Below are 21,128 nucleotides of genomic sequence, written 5' to 3'. Positions count from 1 at the left end.
AACTAGGGTTGTAGCTTGCCTCCTCCTCCTCCTCCTCCTCCCTCCTCCTCCTCCTACTACTACTCCTACTACTACTACTACTACTACTACTACTGAACTACTAATAATAAATAATAATATATAATAATAATAATAATCATTTTTCTCTTACGATAATTTTTCTTAAAATCACATCGTTCGTATGTATGTTATAAAATAAACACTTAATATAAAATGATCCATGCTGGGTAATTAAATTTTTTTTTCATGTACCATACTCCTGTATGCAAGTGGCATTTGCCTTTTAATTTGATCGGACAAAATTAAATGATTGCAGTATTGTTGCATGGGATGAAAACCTAGAGTGTCGCTTTATATGAAAATAATCATAATAATCTTAATGATATTAATAATGAGAATGATTTATTTTACTTTCTGCTTATGTACAGTTACAGGATTCAAGATGCAAAATAGGCGGTGCAATATGTGAACAGCTATACTGATAACATTTAGTATTGATAATGAATAGAAATATATGTGATACATTTACTGTATTTTTTATGGAGGGAGATTTGCCAGCTCCTTCCATAATTTCGCAAACACACACACAATATATATATATATATATATATATACATATACAGGTGTATATATATACAGATATACATATACACACATACATTATATATACATATATATATATATATATATATATATATATATACATATACAAATACAAATACATATATATATATATATATATATATCATATTTATATATACATATATATACACACATACATACATATATATATTATATATATCTCATATTTATATATACATATATATACACAAAACATATATATATATATATATATATATACATATACATATATATATATATATATATATATATGTATATACACACAAATATACATACACACATACAAATATATACACACGCGCATTATACATATATATATATATATATATATACACACATATATATATATATATATATATATATATCTAAGCTTATTCATGGTACGTCCCAATTCCTAGTCTGTAGACATTATAATCGTCATTCGTATGGCTCGGTTTCTCCTGAAAGAGATCTCTGGTGTACGAAACGTATACGGTATCCTCAGTATGGTAGGTACCAGTCTCAGTCACGTTGTGTTTTGGGGATGAGTTAAACGTATTAAAGAAATATTTACTTAAGAGCTAGTGAATGATAAGAGGCTGATAAGAGCTAGCCTGGTATAAGAAAAAATAAAAATCTTTCAATTTCTTTAGCGCTCTTTATCATCATTAATTATTATTATTATTATTATTATTATTATTATTATTATTATTATTATTATTATTATCGTTTGTAGAATAAAATATTTAGTGAATACTACTTGTGTAACAAGTGCAATGAGATATTTCTGACCTCAGCTGAAGGTTAATGGAGTCGTCCATGGCCTAAGATCTATCTGTGATGGAAATATCAAAATCCGTCAATTTGTTTGGACGTACTCTTTTAAAATGCAAATCCGGATCATCTCAAAAATTCAATGGGGTCGTCCATGACCTAAGATCTATCTGTGGTGAAAATTTCGTCAAAATCCGTCGAGTACTTTTGACGTAATCTTGTCTACAGACACACACACTTATAAACCGACTCGATCGCATAACCGCTTTGGCGGAGGGAGTAAGATTTTGATTGCATAACACACAAAATCTCTCTCTCTCTCTCTCTCTCTCTTTAACTATTCCAGCTTTTTTAGTAAAAAGAAATAAATCACAGCAAGCAAAATAGGAGAGAGAGAGAGAGAGAGAGAGAGAGAGAGAGAGACTATTTTGCTTGCTGTGATTTATTTCTTTTTAATAAGAGTTAGAATAGTTATAAAGAGAGAGAGAGAGAGAGAGAGAGAGAGAGAGAGAGAGAGAGAGAGAGAGGAGAGTTAGAGTAAATGCAACAGGGTTTTGGGGGAACAGCCACCATCAACGCCCCCCCCCCCACCCCCAGAGGATTACTACAAAGACACCTGTGGTAATAGCAGGTGCACTTTCATTCGACTATCGGAAAAAGCACTATCTCAATACGTAAGTGAAAAGTAAATGAAATCAACACCTTTCATTATCCCGATTTGTTTTTTATCCTCCACTTTTGCATCGCGACGTTAAAGAGTCAAAAAAAAAAAAAAAAATAAGATGTCTTATCTATCTTGATAAGAACAAATCCAAGCCGAGCGGAAAACGTTTTGGTGATGACAGGCACTTTATCTGTCAGAGTGTACACGTAAGCTTAGCGAGTAAACAAGCTTGCGTTGCTGCAGGTATAAGACAGCAAGGAATTTGGAATGCCAATCATTTCCGAGGTGAACTCTGTCAAGAACAGTTGCAATATCTCGTACGTATTTGTGCTTTTATTTCTGTTCAAGGACGTTCGAAGATGGATTTCCGTAATATAGAGGCAGCGAAGTTTTTAAAGCAAATAAATCGGCAATTAATGCCTATAGTGAAAAGTAACCGGGATCTGGTCAATGATTTTCTAGATGAACTAAGACATTCTCTAAGGAACGATGAAGCCCCTCAATCATTTGCGATCCAAATCATTCACGTCGGCAGTTCTTATGAGAAATTGGTTGTGGACACAACAGCCGATTTTGACATCCTAGTGTCACTCCGGGAAGAATACGTTTCTGAGAATTTCTACATTGAAAGAGACCCCAGTGGATACTTCCTTCTCGAACCAAGAGAAGATGTGACCGATATAAGGCACTTGGATTACAACAATTATCTAGACTCGTCTAAGTTGCGGTCGAGTATTTTTAAAAAATTGATATGGCACATTAAACAAGTGTTTGTTGACGATACTACAGTCACATATCAGAGGGGTTTAGCTGCACTGAATGTAAAGTTGTACGAACGTAGTGGCCAAGAACGTAGGGTGTCTATTGATTTTGTGCCTCAAATTCCAGTTCACACCTGGGGTCAGTGTCCCGACTTACTGTCCTTGTCAGAAATGCCCCGATGTCTTAGACAGTATATTGACAGAACGAATCGACACAAAAATCCTTGCATGTTCTTCTCTCTTGGCATCCCAAAAGCTGATATGTTTCCAAATGCAAATCTACTATTCAACGCCTCGTTTTCATTGCTGGAGAAGAATTTCATCAATGAAGAGACGGACATCCAAGACATGGTTTTACTGGTGAAATACATCGCCAAGAGGCGCAACTGGGAGGACGATCACCATTTCAAGTCCTTCCATGCCAAGAGAGTCGCCTTGAAGTACTATGACGAACTCACGGGAATGGAACCTTGGGACGGGTGTCTGCGATTGCTGAATAAACTGGAGGAGGAGGTTGCCAGTGGTGCAATCGATGGGTACTTTGTTACAGATCAGCCCCTCAGAAAATGGAAAAGAAGAGAGGCACAAGATTTCATAAGAGAGATCAAGACTGTCCAAAGAATGAACATCAGAGATATAAAGAGTTGTTGTTATTCCAACTCTGCAGAAAAACAGCTTACCAGGTAAGGAGTCTCTTACGAAGGGAAAAGTGAAATTTTTTGATTAAAGTTAGTGCTTTCGTATATTGACATCATTGGTCTTACAATGAAAACAAATAGATACATCTTATTTGTACATTAAATGGGATCTTTCTGTGCCCAGTTTGTTAATACCCTAGATAATTTGGATTTAAGAAGAGAGAATAATACAGGATCATTGGAAAACAGACCTTGGCTTAAATTTAGGAGGCGTTGGGATAGGTAATAAGAGATAATTTTTTTGTGGGTTATTTATTGTGAATTATCAAAATATTCAGTGAAATATCTCTCTCATTTTACACTGCATTTCATCCTCATGCATTAATAATTCACTTTATCTTTGCTATAGATTACAAACATGAACATGACGCATAACACACATTAGTCAGCTTTTAATGTTATCTCACTGTTTACCCAAGTGCTTGATAATTCGTTGAATTTCTTGTCCGGTAGATTAGATTCTCATGAGTTACAATTACCAACCAATACTATTATTGAACGTATTTGCTTCTGTAAAATTAGGTTTAATGAAAATTTCTATGAATTGAGTGTTTAGTATGGTAATGGCAAATCCTTTGACCCGTCTTTTGTATAACTCATATATGGATTTTAAAGACTTTCCCAAGTCTAATTCGTCACTCTCAGTTTGAAATCGTTATGTCGATGGTGTCCTGGGAATTGAAAAAAAAGTAATTTCAACCATAAAGGTTTTCTGTTATTTTTTTTCTTTCTCATTTTTCTAAAGAAAATATCACATAAGGATTTTTTAGACTTTGCCAAGTCTAGTTCGTCCTTTCGTATTGTTTGATATCGTTATGTCGATGGTGTCTTGGGAATTTGTTAAAAAAAAAAAAAAAAAAAAAAAAAAAAAAAAAAAAAAAAAAAAAAAAGTAATTTCAACCATAAAGGTTTTCTGTTATTTTTTTCTTTCTCATTTTTCTAAAGAAAAGGTCACATAAGGATTTTTTTAGACTTTGCCAAGTCTAATTCGTCCTCTCGTATTGTTTGATATCGTTATGTCGATGGTGTCTTGGGAATTTGTTAAAAAAAAAAAAAAAAAGTAATTTCAACCATAAAGGTTTTCTGTTATTTTTTTTCTTTCTCATTTTTCTAAAGAAAAGGTCACATAAGGATTTTTTTAGACTTTGCCAAGTCTAATTCGTCCTCTCGTATTGTTTGATATCGTTATGTCGATGGTGTCTTGGGAATTTGTTAAAAAAAAAAAAAAAAAGTAATTTCAACCATAAAGGTTTTCTGTTATTTTTTTTCTTTCTCATTTTTCTAAAGAAAAGGTCACATAAGGATTTTTTTAGACTTTGCCAAGTCTAATTCGTCCTCTCGTATTGTTTGATATCGTTATGTCGATGGTGTCTTGGGAATTTGTTAAAAAAAAAAAAAAAAAAAAAAGTAATTTCAACCATAAAGGTTTTCTGTTATTTTTTTCTTTCTCATTTTTCTAAAGAAAAGGTCACATAAGGATTTTTTTAGACTTTGCCAAGTCTAATTCGTCCTCTCGTATTGTTTGATATCGTTATGTCGATGGTGTCTTGGGAATTTGTAAAAAAAAAAAAAAAAAAAAAAAAAAAAAAAAAGTAATTTCAACCATAAAGGTTTTCTGTTATTTTTTTATTTCTCATTTTTCTAAAGAAAAGGTCACATAAGGATTTTGCTAAGTTTAATTCGTCCTCTCATATTGTTTGATATCGTTCTGTCGATCGTGTCCTGGGAATTGAAAAAAAGTAATTTCAACTATAAATGTTTTCTGTTATTTTTTATCTCTCATTTTCTAAAGAAAAGGTCACATAAGGATTTTGCTAAGTCTAATTCGTCCTCTCGTATCGTTTGATATCGTTATGTCGATAGTGTCTTGGGAATTTTGAAAAAAGTCATTTCAACTATAAGGGTTTTCTGCTGTTATTTTTTTCTTTCTTATTTTTCTATAGAAAGGAAAAAAAATAGCGCAATTAACCAAGCCTAATTCATCCTCTCATATTGTTTGATATTGTGATGTCGATGGTGTCCTGGGAACTGGGGAAAAAGTAATTTCTACCATAAAGGTTTTCTGCTATTTTTTTTTTCTTGGAAGAAAATAGCGCAATTAATGGTTTACAAATTATGCTTATTAGTTTTAACATTATCACAGAGACTTCAAACTTAGTTCATATTCAAGTGTATGAAAAGCCACGCCAATTGATACATGTTAAGATCAAAGGTCAAGGTCAAGAAAAAGGTTGAAAAATAAGCAGCTTTTGGAGAAGGACTGCGCTCTACTGAGTGCATCTCCAGTTAATAAATAATTTATTAGTCAAAGTAGTATCAGCAAATCTAAATTTTCCTATTCAGAAAGTCAACCAGTCACTTCTATATACATTCCTATTCAGATAATTTTAAAATTAAAGTCACCTGTATTTCACTATGTATCAGAGCGCATATAGAGCACATACAGTAGAAGACAAACTGGAGAGAGAAAAAAAAAAAAAAAAAAAAAAAAAAAAAAAAAAAAAAAAAAAAAAAAACCCTAATCTTTGCTATCCTAACTATTTTTCAGAAAATTATATGTTGATATTTATGGTAATGTATATGAAATATCTGTTTTAATGTTGTTAATGTTTTTCAAGATATTTTATTTTAACTTTTCAATGCTTCTTATATCGTTTATTTATTTCCTTATTTCCTTTTCTCACTGGGCTATTTCTCTCTGTTGGATCCCTTGGGCATATACCTTCTTGCTCTTCCAAAGGGTTGTAGCTTAGCTGGTAATAATAATAACAATAATAACGACAAAGTCAATAAAATCTATAATAACGTCCAGCTAAAGTGAAAGGAATCAAAGAATAAAATACTTTACCATTTCCCGAATGTTTTCTGTATGTCACCCCGTTGAGAACTAAAACTAGATTTAGTTCTTTAACATAACTTAAAATAATGTTAAATAAAAAGAGCTCGATATATTGTAATAATGGAATTTCAAAATGTAATTATTTTAAAAGACCAACCATCTAAAAGTATATCTATAAGAATTAAAAAAAAGATTAAATATAATTATCTAATCTAAAGCGGGGTTTACACGATCGAACGGTCCGTCGAACCCGGTTGTCAAACCATCGAACCCGGTTGTCAAACCTGCTTGTCAAACGTTTCGAAGAGGTGGAGTCAGTCACTAATGCATAAGGTTTGCGGACAATGAAGCCCCGCCCACAAAAGTCAGGCGAAAACAGACTTTTTTCGAACAGTTTGACAAACGTGTTCAACAATCTAATACCCCGTTCACACGTTCGAACATCACTTCAAGCACTTGTCTGTCGAACCGCGTTCGACGAACCCTTCGACCGCGTAACCCTGCCCTAAAGATTACACAATCCCTTACCTATCCATTGCCTAACTCGGGCCATGAGATTGGCTGGCTAATAGCTTACAAAATAACATATGTTAAGGACTTTACCCCGAAAAATATTTCGAAATTCGTGTTAATTACTCGTACTAAAAGTCAAAATCTTATATTTAAGTCATTGTCTGTTTTCCAGTGATGCTGCATCATCCTCTTGTCTTCAATCTGACTTATCTGGGGTCATTAAGGATCTGACCTCAAATGGACATTTTCTTGTATAAATATGATACACAACTTTTTATTTTCATCAAGTCTAATGAAGTCAATGTTGATGCAGATCCCCTTGGGGGGGGGGGGGTATCTATGAACGTTTAGTAATCCAAAGATACCTGAACTATTTTCCTAAAATCTACGCTTTAAATGTGTGAATGGTAGGTTTCAATGTATAAAAGTACATCCTTTTGAGTACTTCTTTAAATTGCGTTATATATGTTTAATATTATAATAGATTTGGTTACTACATTTCAGACGACCCTGAATGACCTGGCAGATCCTACTGCCTGGTCTTTGATATAATTTACATGAGCAAATCTAATCCGTCTACGTAAAAAGGTCCAAGGAAGCTTCTGGTGTTCATTGGTTTAACTGTTTGACTAAGAAAGTCTACTTAAGAACCCCCAGATAACGTTTGAGTCGTACTTGCTCAGGTCATAATACATAACACGAGAAACTATGGAAATCGTATGTTCTTGACAAGCACTTGTAAAACTTCTTACACTTATTACTAATAGTGCTACCTTTGTTCGGGGCATTTTATTGGAATATAGATGTCTTGTGTCTCCTTATAGTTCGTCATTGTCATTTGGATCATCTACCTGTCCTTACAGCACCGCTATTTGTTATTAATTCCCCTTAAAGGACCAAGTTTTCTTGGTAGACCTTTTATTGAATTCCACACTTTTAAATTTTATTTATCCTGTAATTAACCAGCACATTGCCTTCCCTCTAGAAGTTCTGTCTCTTGAAATATTTGTCCCACTTCTATCTTGAAGGTAAAAATACGTGAAGTTAAGGAGTAATTCGAATTATACATAAAACTAACTTTATAACATCTTCAAGCTCATATCTCACTTGGTGATAAGAACGTGTGTTCAGATTTGAAAGCCAAGTAATATATCTCTGCTCCTTGATATTCTAATTATGTAATGTGCGTGTGACCATATATAAAACAAGTTTTAATCCTAAGCAATGTTCGATTAAGCATCCAGACCTTTGGTCATCCAATCTCACACATTTAGGGTGAATTCACTGACCTTTTGTCATCCAGTCTTACACATTTAGGGTGAATTCACTGACCTTTGGTCATCAAGTCTTACATATGTAAGGTGAAGTCACTGACCTTTGGTCATCCAATCTTACACATTTATGGTGAATTCACTGACCTTTGGTCATCCAGTCTTACATATGTAAGGTGGTCACTGACCCTTGGTCATCCAGTCTTACATATGTAAGGTGAAGTCACTGACCCTTGGTCATTCAATCTTACATATGTAAGGTGAAGTGATGGACCCTTGGTCATACAATCTTACATATGTAAGGTGAAGTCACTGACCCTTGGTCATACAATCTTACATATGTAAGGTGAAGTCACTGACCCTTGGTCATACAATCTTACATATGTAAGGTGAAGTCAATGACCCTTGGTTATTCAATCTTACATATGTTAGGTGAAGTCAATGACCCTTGGTCATACAATCTTACATATGTAAGGTGAAGTCACTGACCCTTGGTTATTCAATCTTACATGTGTTAGGTGAAGTCAATGACCCTTGGTCAAACAATCTTACATATGTAAGGTGAAGTCACTGACCCTTGGTCATCCAATCTTACATATGTAAGGTGAAGTTACTGACCCTTAGTCATCCAATCTTACATATGTAAAGTGAATTCACTGACCCTTGGTCATCCAATCTTACCTATGTAAGGTGAATTCACTGACCCTTGGTCATCCAATCTTACCTATGTAAGGTGAAGTTACTGACCCTTATTCATCCAATCTTACATATGTAAGGTGAATTCACTGACCCTTGGTCATCCAATCTTACCTATGTAAGGTGAATTCACTGACCCTTGGTCATCCAATCTTACCTATGTAAGGTGAAGTTACTGACCATTAGTCATCCAATCTTACATATGTAAGATGAAGTCACTGACCCTTGGTCATCCAATCTTACCTATGTAAGGTGAATTCACTGACCCTTGGTCATCCAATCTTACATATGTAAGGTGAAGTTACTGACCCTTAGTCATCCAATCTTACATATGTAAGGTGAAGTCACTGACCCTTGGTCATCCAATCTTTCATATGTAAGGTGAAGTCACTGACCCTGGGTCATCCCATCTTAAGCAATTAGGGTAAAACCACTGACCTTTCCTCCTCCAGTCTTCCATATGTAAGGTGAAGTCACTGTCCCTTGGTCATTCAATCTTATGCATTTAGGGTGAAGCCACTGACCTTTCCTCGTTCAGTCTTACATTTGTAAGGTGAAGTCACTGACCCATGGTCATCGAATCTTACATATGTAAGGTGAAGACACTGACCCTTGGTCATCCAGTCTTACATATGTAAGGTGAAGTTACTGACCCATGGTCATAAAATCTTACATATGTAAGGTAATGTCACTGACCCTATTATAAAATCTTACATATGCAAGGTGAAGTCATTGACCCTGGGTCATCCCATCTTACGCAATTAGGGTGAAACCACTGACCTTTCCTCATCCAGTCTTACATGTGTAAGGTGAAGTCACTGACCCTTGGTCATCCAGTCTTACATATGTAATGTGAAGTCACTGTCCTTTGGTCATCCAATCTTATGCATTTAGGGTGAAGCCATTGACCTTTCCTCATTCAGTCTTACATGTGTAAGGTGAAGTCACTGACCCTTGGCCATCCGATCTTACATGTGTAAAGTGAAGTCACTGACCTACGATCATCCAATCTTAAATATGTAAGGTGAAGTTACTGACTCATGGTCATACAATCTTACATATGTAAGGTAATGTCACTGACCCTAGGTTATAAAATCTTACATATGTAAGGTGAAGTCACTGACTCTTGGTCATCCAATCTTACATATGTAAGGTGAAGTTACTGACCCTGGGTCATCCAATCTTACACATGTAAGGTGAAGCCAACTGGTCTTTGCTTATCCAGTCTTATATATGTAGAGTGAAGTCACTGACCCATAGTCATCCAATCTTACTTAAGTATGGTTAAGCCAATGTGCCTTTGGTCATCCAATCTTGCACATGTAGGGTGAAGCCACTGGCCTCAAATATTTCACCGTAAACCCATATTTCGTTGCGTTTAAACATGAATTGTTATGTTTGAAAAGTAGCAAGACATTTGGTGATTTCGTACATTGTTTGCTTGTATGTTGATCTTCAAATAGTTAATTTACCTAAGTACATTAAATTGATTGAATTAGTTCCTCGAGGTCTGTGAATACTGGCGTAAAAGTAGCTGATTATGGGCTATGAAATTCACATTACATACCTCTGTACTTGACCATTTTCATCAATAATCCTAATCTAATGTGATCAAGGATTCCTAAACAGAGAAATTTATCTTATCCCCTGATTATATTTTAAGCACATTAATTATTTATGGAACATATTTCTCTGAAGCAACTGACTGCTTCCACTGAATTGTAGTTCTCTGAAGACATTCCGAGTACCTTACTTAAAGCACCAGATCTCTTTAGTCAGTCTGATTACCTATTTTTAAACTATACCATATATTCGGAATATGCAGGTGTATACATCTATAGGCTAATAATTTCCTCTTGTGCATTCATCTAGATGCTGATCATTTCCTCTTAAGACTAGAAAAATATGAAGTGATAAAATTACAAGGAATTAGCTGTCACATGCTATCAGAAATTGAACCTAATGTTGAGCTGTGAATCACTTTTTGTACTTCTTTCTCAGCTTCAACATCACCATCAAACATCCCTTGAATGTAAGCTTAGGAAGGGATACAAGTGGCTCTTTTTATTTTATTTTTTTATTTTTTTTTTTTTGTAAAGGCTACTGGGACCAACTACCTTTAAGTCTGTTTTAGTTGAACAAACTGAACGAAAAGACCCCAGAGGAAAGGAGAACTGTGTGCATGCATTGAATTATCCGCTTATGGTAATGTCTATCACAGGGTGGCAGATATTTAACTCACCTTGAATGAATAATCTCCTTCCTCATCATTTCACCAAATATTGGAAATGAACATAATAAGTAAAGTATCAAAAGCTTCAAGTGGCCACAAAATGAATAGGCTCGTAGTGTTAGTATAAACGTTCGTAGACTCGTAGTGTTAGTATAAAACTTCATAGACTCGCAATGTTATTATAAAACTTCATAGATCTAATGTTATTATAAAACTTCATAGACTCGTAATGTTATTATAAAACTTTATAGACTCTAATGTTATTATAAAACTTCATAGACTCTAATGTTATTATAAAACTTCATAGACTCTAATGTTATTATAAAACTTCATAGACTCTAATGTTATTATAAAATTTCGCAGACTCGTAATGTTAGTATAAAACTTGACAGACTCGTAATGTTAGTATAAAACTTCACAGACTCGTAATGTTAGTATAAAACTTCACAGACTCGTAATGTTAGTATAAAACTTCACAGACTCTTATGTTAGTATAAAACTTTATAGACTCTTAATGTTAGTTTAAAACTTCACAGACTCTTAATGTTAGTATAAAACTTTATAGACTCTTAATGTTAGTATAAAACTTCACAGACTCGTAGTGTTAGAATAAAACTTCGTAGACTCTTAGCGTTAAGACAAACTTCTTAGACTCGTAGTGTTAGAATATAGCTTCTTAAGACTCTTAGTGTTAGTATAAAACTTCAAAGACTCTTACTGTTAGTATACAACTTCAAAGACTTATCTTGTTAGTATAAAATTTATGTCGTTTATAAGCAATGAACCAATTGTATTATTGTTGGAAGGTTGCTTTGCGATTTGACTAATAACAGTATGAAAAGCCGATAAATTGCAATGCTTACGAGTTGGCTGATGATAACCGATAACGATTAGCTAACGTTACGACACAGAAATCTCTGATAATGCAAGGTAGATAAGGAAACACACCGATATCAATATACAGGTTATATATATATATATATATATATATATATATATATATATATAGTATATATATATATATATATATATATATATATATATATATATATATATATATATATAGTATATATATATATATATATATATATATATTTATTTATTACATATATATAATATATATATATCATATATATAAATCATATGTATAATATATATATATATATATATATATATATATATATATATATAATATATATATATATATATATATATATATATATATATATATAGAGAGAGAGAGAGAGAGAGAGAGAGAGAGAGAGAGAGAGAGAGAGAGAGAGAGAGAGAGAGAGAGAGAGAACAACACTTGTGATAAGTATTAGCAAATTGACACTATAAAATAGTCTGACTAAAATAACATAAGATCGATAAATGGTAGTTCGTATAAATAACTATATCTTCTTAGGGTAGAATTGGAACATAAACTTTCAAGTGAATACAAGACTTAGTGGCCGACTTACGACTTACGAATAGCCAAGTTAAATATAGAAGAATCAATAATCATGAATAAAACTGATGACTTGAGAGCAACAATAAAAGCTTATAAGATATACAGTTTCACTCATACGAATCATAACGAGATTAGAAGATTGATAAATCATGAAATATATACATTACAGTTTTGAAAGAACAAGGGGACAACTGTCAACAATCTTATTCTTTTAAGAAAAAAAAATAAGTAAATTGAAGTAATAGAATAATTAATCAAATAATTTATTTTTGTACTATGAATATGAAACTGCAACCTATAATAAACATTATTAAAAATACACATTGATAATATATACAATAATAACAACAAATGCAGTCGTTTCTAGTCCACTGCAGGATAAAGGCCTCAGACATATCAATTCATATCAATTAGCCAATTCTCATCACCAGTGCGGATTGGTGATGGTGGGAGATATAATTTGCTGAATGATTTATTGTTAATCTGTTTTCATTATTTATTTATTTCCTCATTTCCCTTTCTCACTGGGCTATTTTTCCCTGTTGAAGCCCTTGGGCTTTTAGCATCTTGCTTTTCCAACCAGGGTTGTAGCTTGGCTAGTAATAATAATAATAACCAATAAAATATGAACAAAGTACTTTGTTTAATAATTATACTTTTATTAAAGTTATGATATATTTAAAACTCTCAACCTTCATGACAAAAGAAAAAAACAATAACAAACAAGTAAGAGAGTTGGGCGTAGACAACGGCAGAAGTCACCCCAGAATGTAGGCGTTGCTACGTGTTGCTCGCAGTCACTGTGATAAGCGGTTAGTCAGTCGGCCGTGTTATATTCTCATAACAAGTGTTATTTCTGAATTTAGGTAAATTGCAAGTGAAAATTACAATTTAGGTTATTCTGAGCTGATCATTTTCTCCCATTTTGTGATATGTTTGTAAAACGTAAATATCAAAACACGGAGTTTTCAGGATCCTCTTGAATTATCCTGCTTCTGGCAACTCCATCCAAGCAGAATACGTATTGGCCATGACGCAATGTCTCTCGGTCCGAATAAAGGTACGATTCGTGTTTGCACGACTTTGCAAAACGTTTTGTTACTGTTATATAAGTGCGAGGACTTTGGAAACGCATTCATTTCCTAGGTGGAACTATTCGTGGTGAGCTTCGTTAACTCTGCGTGTATTTGTGACATCTTCCTGTTCAAGAGCGTTCCAAGATGGATATCAATAACAGAGAAGCCGTGAAATTGTTAGCAAACTTGAGCAACTCGATAACGCCTGCAGTGAAGAGTAACCGGGAACTCGTCGATGAGTTTTTAGATAAATTCAGGAGTACACTAACGCATAAAGTAACACCTAATTCATTTACGATCAACATAATTCATGGCGGCAGTTCTTATGAGAATTTGGCAGTGGATAACAAAACCGATTTTGACATCACAGTGTCGCTAGGGAGAGAATTCGTCTCCGAGAACTTCGACGTTGAGCGAGACCCCAGCGGATTTTTCATTCTCGAAGCCAGACAACAAATGAGGCACCTGGATTGCAACAATTTGCTAGACAGTTCCCGGCTGCGGAATGGTCTTTTTCGCGTCTTGCGACATCATATTGACCAGGTGAAAATTCCTGATACCACGATCACACACCAAGAGGGCTTATCTGCCCTAGGTGTTGAGTTGCAAGAACACAGTGGTCCCAGACGAAGAGTGTCTATAGATTTAGTGCCCCAAATACCTTTTCGCACCTGGGGTCAGTGTCCTGACTTATTGTCCCTGTCAGAAATGCCCCGATGTCTTAGACAGTATATTGACAGAACGAACAGAAACAAAAATCCTTGCATGTTCTTCTCTCTCGGAATCCCGAAAGCTGAAAGGTTTCCAAATTCAGACCAGTTATTCAACATCTCGTTTTCCTTGCTGGAGAAGAATTTCATCAATGAAGAGACAGACATCCGAGACATGGTTCGACTGGTGAAATTCATCGCCAAGAAGCGCAATTGGAAGGACAATCACCATTTCAAGTCATTCTATGCAAAGCGAGTCGCCGTGAAGTATTACGACGAACTCCAGGGAATGAAACCTTGGGATGGGTGTTTGCGTTTGCTGGAAGAACTAGAAGGAGAGGTGGCCAATCGCGTCATCGATGGGTACTTTGTTGGAAATCAACCGCTCAGGGAATGGAAACACGACGAAGCGCAGAATTTCATAAGAGAAATCAGGACCGTTAGAAGGATGAACATCACAGATATCTAGATTCTACGGCACTGCTAGCAGGTAAGAGGGCGTGCGCTCTCTCTGTCTCTTTCATATATATATATATATATATATATATATATATATATATATATATATATATATATATATATATATATATATATATATATATATATATATATATATATATATATATATATACACACACATACAACAGTCCCGGGTTGCGGAACCAAAAACTAATATGTATATTATGCGTGGCGAGCTACACAACCCTCTTGAGTTCCACTCACCTGTTTGTTTTTACATTAAATCCGTTACACTTGAAAATATTAATACCCGAACTCTGAGATAATTATATATAAAACACTGAATATCCACAAGTAATTATTCTTAATTATTCAAAACCACGGATACGAGCGAGTAAGAAATAAACGCTGGTGATTGAAATCATGCACTCTTTACAAAAATAAATATATCTATATAAAATACAACACTGAAAAGAATTGACATAAAAAAATATAAATCACTCGAAATATTAAGTCTCAACAAACCTTGGGTTAAGACCAAAAATGTTACGATCTGAAAATTATTTAATCACTTGACTTAAAACCTTAAATCTGAATAAAACAAACAAGACAAAAGAAATAATTACACTGAAAATTATACAATCACTTGACTCAAAATATTAAATCTGAATAAATCTTAGACTAAGACATAAGAAATAAATACACTCTAATGCTTAAACTCTTAAAGAACTTACATAAAGTAACTAACAAACTTACTACACATATTTTACTTGAACAGGGCCAGTTACAAAAATTTACACAATGCCAACACTCACCACAACACATTTAAAATCACCTTTTTCGTCTTTCGTATCGTTTCAACAAACGATTTACTTTGGTGCACAAAATCACTTTGGAGAGGACCCACTAAAGGTACTAGAGAGAGAGTGAAAGATGCACTTTGTCTATTTCATAGGACGGCCGTTTCTCTTCTGCCCCACGTATTCCTGGGGGCGCTATATATATGAATTAGCTACTCGAATATTCTATTAGAATATTCTCGTGGCATGAGGGCCGTCCTCTAGCGCCACCAGAGTTATCTACGAGATAAAAATTCAGGAGACAAATCTTGGTTTCAGGAAACACTCTCAGCTGGACCGCCCACCCACCATTCTCAGAATTAAAAAAAAAGACAAAATCTAACACCAAGGTTTTCGAGAACCTTCCAAACACGTGGCACATATAAGAATTGCGTATTTTCACACAATTGGTATTTTCCAAGAGGAAAGTAGCCACGAACAATTAAAGTGCAGTAGTTAACCACTTAAGAGAAAAATTGTTTGGTAATCTCAGTGTTATCAGCTGTATGAGGACAGAGGAGAATATGTAAAGAATAGGCCAGACTATTCAGTGTATGTGTAGGCAAAGGGAAAATAAACCGCAACCTGAGAGAAGGATCCAATGTAGTACTCTCTGGCCAGTCAAAGGACCCCATATCTCTCTAACGGTAGTATCTCAACAGGTGCCCTGGCGAACCTGCTACCTATAGATTGGTTAATGAAACTGCAGCGGTAAATACGTCGCTAATGTAAATGACACTGTTGGACTAGATTCAAGTTAAACGTATTTTTATCTTAATTTTTCTACATGCGTGTATTATTATTATTATTATTATTATTATTATTATTATTATTATTATTATTATTATATAAAGCAGGATGCTATAAGCCCAGGGGCTCCAACAGGGAAAATAGCCCGGTGAGGAAAGGAAAAAAGGAAAAATAAAACATTTTAAGAAGAGTATGATTGTGTTAACGTATTGCATTTTGAATTTCTTTTAATTGTATCTTTTGTATAAGATTCATTTACAACATTTGTGACACTCCCTGGTTCCAGTGCCTGGTCTTTAAGACTAAATTTTACAATTCAGTCAATACCAATTCATTCATCACTCTAAAAAGCAGTGAAATTTGCAAGGATACTTACACGAATTGTGACTTTTCTATATATCGTTTTGTCTATTATGAAAATGATCTGACTATATTATAAAATATGGAAAATGTTGACAAACATGTCCAATTTCTAGTGCTATTACCTAAATAGCTTCAATTGTTCTTGGTCTATATATAATTCATGGAATTTTGCAGCTTGTTATTGTCTTACTGATTTTAAGCCATTTATGTTGAATAAAAATGCCAAGAAGAGTGGTACGGATATTGATAATAAGTCTATGAAATTTAGCAGAAATATGTCAACAATACACAGTTTCAATATTTGCTATTACAATATGTTGCGTCATTAATAGATAGAATTACAAAAGTCACAAGGAAAATATTAATTCAGATATTGCCAATACAAATAAGGCTCTTCTTAAGAATTTCAGTCCATAACAGTTAAAAAATTTCATCTTGAGTATTTTAACTGAGAAATATATAATCAAAGGTAATTCCATATTTATTTACTTTTATATGCTATTTTATATCTTATTCTATTATTTTATATTAGAGTATTTTCACTAAGAAATATATCATGAAAGGTAATTCCATATTTATTCACTTTTTATATGCTATTTTAAATATTTTGTTTTATTTTATTTCTTTTATTTTCACAAACGGTTCATGTCTTGGGAAATCTTCTTGCTGCTTCCTATCAATCAAGAAATTTAATTTCTTTTTATTAGGGTTTCATGACTTATTCAATTTCTTTTACGATTCACTGTCTGATTAATATTTTTCTCTTTGCAGTGACCCAAAATATCAACCTACATGAATGAGAAGAAGAAGATCGATCCCTTAACCATTCTTTATGAACAAACGGTAATCAAACAGGCAGCTTCATATCCTTTCCTTACTCGAAAAAAAAAGCTGAATTGGAAGGATGTTGGGCTAAGAACTGACTGATAAGACGCTTCGCCTTTGAATGATATAGACTCGTAGAGAAGAAGCCTTCACGGTAAACAAAAGTTCAAAAGTATTTCAAAAGAAGGAAGGAGGAACGAGTGATATGCCAGCGTAACTCTGAAAATTTCACTTGGTACTTATGATTGACTAATTGATTGATTTGAAATTCTCTGGCATCCTGACTGGTACTTATGAATGATATGAAGATCCTTTAACAAATTTCGAAGAGCAAGGAACGTGAAAATACGAATTGCAAACACCATCCCAAATTCTTCGACGGTGCTACTTTCACTTTTGTTTATGTTTCTGATGATGATTATATAGTTCTAAATATGTTTAGTTTGATTTGGGTGGAACTCCTTATACATAGTTCCAAATTACCTTGATGGATAGTGTTTCCTTTAGTGGAATATTGTACATTTACTGTTTATTTTGAGTCAATTTTAATATGCAAATATTCGACAAGTATTTTAGGAAGTAGAAGTAATTTTTGGGGGTATAGTTATATGTTGTTAATTACCACCGAGATAATTTTAAAAAATAAGATGCATTTCAAGTCTTTTTAGCTAATCCCACAAGCCATTTGTCAGTTATTTTCTTTCTGTTAATCTAATAATGTTATATAATGAGACCATAGAACAAAGTTCCATATCATTGCGACTTGTATAATGAGACCATAGAACAAAGTTCCATATCATGGGACCTGTATAATGAGACCATAGAAAAAAGTTCCAGATCGTGTGACTTGTATAATGAGAGCATAGAACAAAGTTCCAGATCCTTGAGAATTGTATAATGAGACCATAGAAAAAAGTTTCAGATCGTGTGACTTGTATAATGAGAGCATAGAACAAAGTTCCAGATCCTTGAGACTTGTATAATGAGACCATAGTACAAAGTTCCAGATTGTGTGACTTGTATGATGAGAGCATAGAACAAAGTTCCAGATCTTTGAGACTTGTATAATGAGACCACAGTACAAAGTTCCAGATTGTGTGACTTGTATGATGAGAGCATAGAACAAAGATCAATATACAGTAGTGTGATTTTTCCAATCAAACCATAAGAAATAAGAATGAGAGTTCAGATTGCTCGCATTAGATGCAAACCTCCGTAATAAATATCTATTGGTGGTAATCTATCAAAACTATTACTAACCCCTATAAAGATATATTATCGTGATTGTAATTTGTGTAGGTACAAAGCCGTGATTGTAATTTGTGTAGGTACAAGGCCGTGATTGTAATTTGTGTAGGTACAAAGCCGTAATTGTAATTTGTGTAGTTACAAGGCCGTGATTGTAATTTGTGTAGGTACAAGGCCGTGATTATAATTTGTGTAGTTACAAGGCCGTGATTGTAATTTGTGTAGGTACAAGGCCGTGATTATAATGTGTAGGTACAAGGCCGTGATTGTAATTTGAGTAGATACAAGGCCGTGATTGTAATTTATGTAGGTACAAGGCCGTGATTATAATTTGTGTAGGTACAAGGCCGTGATTGTAATTTGTGTAGGTACAATGCCCCCATCCCCAATTATTTGCTACTTAACCTCTTATCTTTAAGTATTGTTGATTTTAGTCCACTGCAACCTATATTGATGATTTGGATAATTTTCATGTCGAGCTTGATTGAAAGTGCAATGGAAGACCCATGTTGGCGAGAGCCTTTTTTATCTATGTTATCTTGAACTTGTTCCGTCTATAGATCCCATTGTGATATAGCCGATAGTAAGAGATGGTTTTGGTCTAACTCACAGATCATTATCATTATTAATTATTAATTTTATTATTAATTATTATCATTATCATTAATTAAATAATAATTATCATTATTATTATTATTATCATCATTATTATTATCATTATCATTATTACTTGCTAAGCTGCAATCCTAGTTGGAAAAGCAGGATGCTATAAGCCCAGGCCCAACAGGGAAAATAGCCCAGTGAGGAAAGGTAACAAGGAAAATTAGAATATTCTAAGAACAGTAACAAAATAAATATTTCCTATATAAACTATAAAAAACTAACAAAAAAAAGGAGGAAGAGAAATAAGATAGAATAATGTGCCCGAGTGTATCCTCAAGCAAGAGAACTCTAACCCAGACAGATAAAAATTAATGGTTTCGTATTGTTTTGGTTGACTATTTAGTTGAGATTGCAATGACAAATGTTTGATTTTGATGTTGATTAAGATTGCAATGATTAGATTGCTATAATGTGTTTTTTCTATCTTCAATGCTCTTTCAGTTACGAAATACATATGGATCAGAGTTAATTTTGATTTTTAATCCTGTAAAAATTTAATGTTATTTTGTGTTTTATGAAAGTAGAACATAAACTACTTTGGGTATCATTTGAGGGACATCTAGGTCATAGGTTGTATTCAAATTCTTGGTTTAATTATTCTAAAATCTGAACACATTATGTAAATCATTTTTTAAAAAATTAACACGATGTAAATCACTTAAAAAAATGAACACATTATGTAAATTATTTTAAAAAATGAACACACTGTAAATTATTTTAAAAAATGAACACATGTGAATCATTTTTTCTTAAATTAACACATTATATAAAAAATAAGTGTTCTATAGAAATGTTGCTATTATTGCAAAATTGTTCAACAAGACAGGAGAGTCACATGTGTAGATTCTATCAAGGATTTCCCCAAAATACTTCCTAATTTAAACGAAATTGAAGTACTGCTTCTGAGTGACGCCTATACTAACTGCATGCAATTATGTCAAATGAGCATTAAAACGACAACTTCCTACAAGTCGCCTTTATCTTGGACAGATTCCTTCCAGTAGCCTTTTCAATCCTCCTACCCTTTCCATCTACGTTAATTCAACTCTTCTACCCCCCCCCCCCCCCTCTCCTAACACTTTTGAACTATACCCCCTTTTTCAACCACCTCCTATCATCCTCTGTTCTCTCCACATCATTGGACGACTTCAAAATACTTTTAAATACATCCTTTCACCTATCTAACCCTTTGGCTCTTTTTCACCGCATATCTCTCTCTCTCTCTCTCTCTCTCTCTCTCTCACATTTAGAATGTGCTTTCATCAAATGATTTACCATTCCAAGCTGTAAATCTTTTAAGAAAAATTCTCTCTCTCTCTCTCTCTCTCTCTCTCTCTCTCTCTCACATTTAAAATGTGCTTTCATCAAATGAATTACCATTCCAAGCTGTAAATCTTTTAAGAAAAATTCTCTCTCTCTCTCTCTCTCTCTCTCTCTCTCTCACATTTAGAATGTGCTTTCATCAAATGAATTACCATTCCAAGCTGTAAATCTTTTAAGAAAAATTCTCTCTCTCTCTCTCTCCTCTCTCTCTCTCTCTCACATTTAAAATGTGCTTTCATCAAATGAATTACCATTCCAAGCTGTAAATCTTTTAAGAAAAATTCTCTCTCTCTCTCTCTCTCTCTCTCTCTCTCTCACACACACATTTAGAATGTGCTTTCATCAAATG

The 21,128-nt window shown here is 33.7% G+C and overlaps 1 protein-coding gene across 2 annotated transcripts; it reads left to right on the top strand.

Moving 5' to 3' along the window:
• Positions 1-2,257: 2,257 nt before the first annotated feature.
• Positions 2,258-19,477, top strand: LOC137634789 (cyclic GMP-AMP synthase-like receptor 1). Of its 2 annotated transcripts, none has more exons than XM_068367328.1 (2): positions 2,258-3,503; positions 17,492-19,477. In XM_068367328.1, exons 1-2 carry the CDS (start codon positions 2,419-2,421, stop codon positions 17,514-17,516), a joined length of 1,110 nt encoding a protein of 369 aa, XP_068223429.1. In that variant the 5' UTR covers positions 2,258-2,418; the 3' UTR covers positions 17,517-19,477. The 2 variants fall into 2 exon arrangements, with proteins under 2 accessions (XP_068223429.1, XP_068223430.1); XM_068367329.1 differs by lacking the exon at positions 2,258-3,503 and adding an exon at positions 13,304-14,799.
• Positions 19,478-21,128: the final 1,651 nt, after the last annotated feature.

This window comes from Palaemon carinicauda, chromosome 45, assembly GCF_036898095.1.
Source record: "Palaemon carinicauda isolate YSFRI2023 chromosome 45, ASM3689809v2, whole genome shotgun sequence".
Taxonomy (NCBI): domain Eukaryota; kingdom Metazoa; phylum Arthropoda; class Malacostraca; order Decapoda; family Palaemonidae; genus Palaemon; species Palaemon carinicauda.
The sequence above is the reverse complement of the archived record's forward strand: the minus strand, read 5'-3'. Positions and strand labels throughout refer to the sequence as shown.

What these genes read in the sequence shown, in the direction of transcription:
- LOC137634789 (XM_068367328.1), top strand. Translation starts at nt 2,419, where the DNA reads ATGGATTTCCGTAATATAGAGGCAGCGAAGTTTTTAAAGCAAATAAAT. An exon ending in GCAGAAAAACAGCTTACCAG is followed by an intron (nt 3,504 to 17,491) that starts GTAAGGAGTCTC and finishes TTCTCTTTGCAG; the next exon opens with TGACCCAAAATATCAACCTA.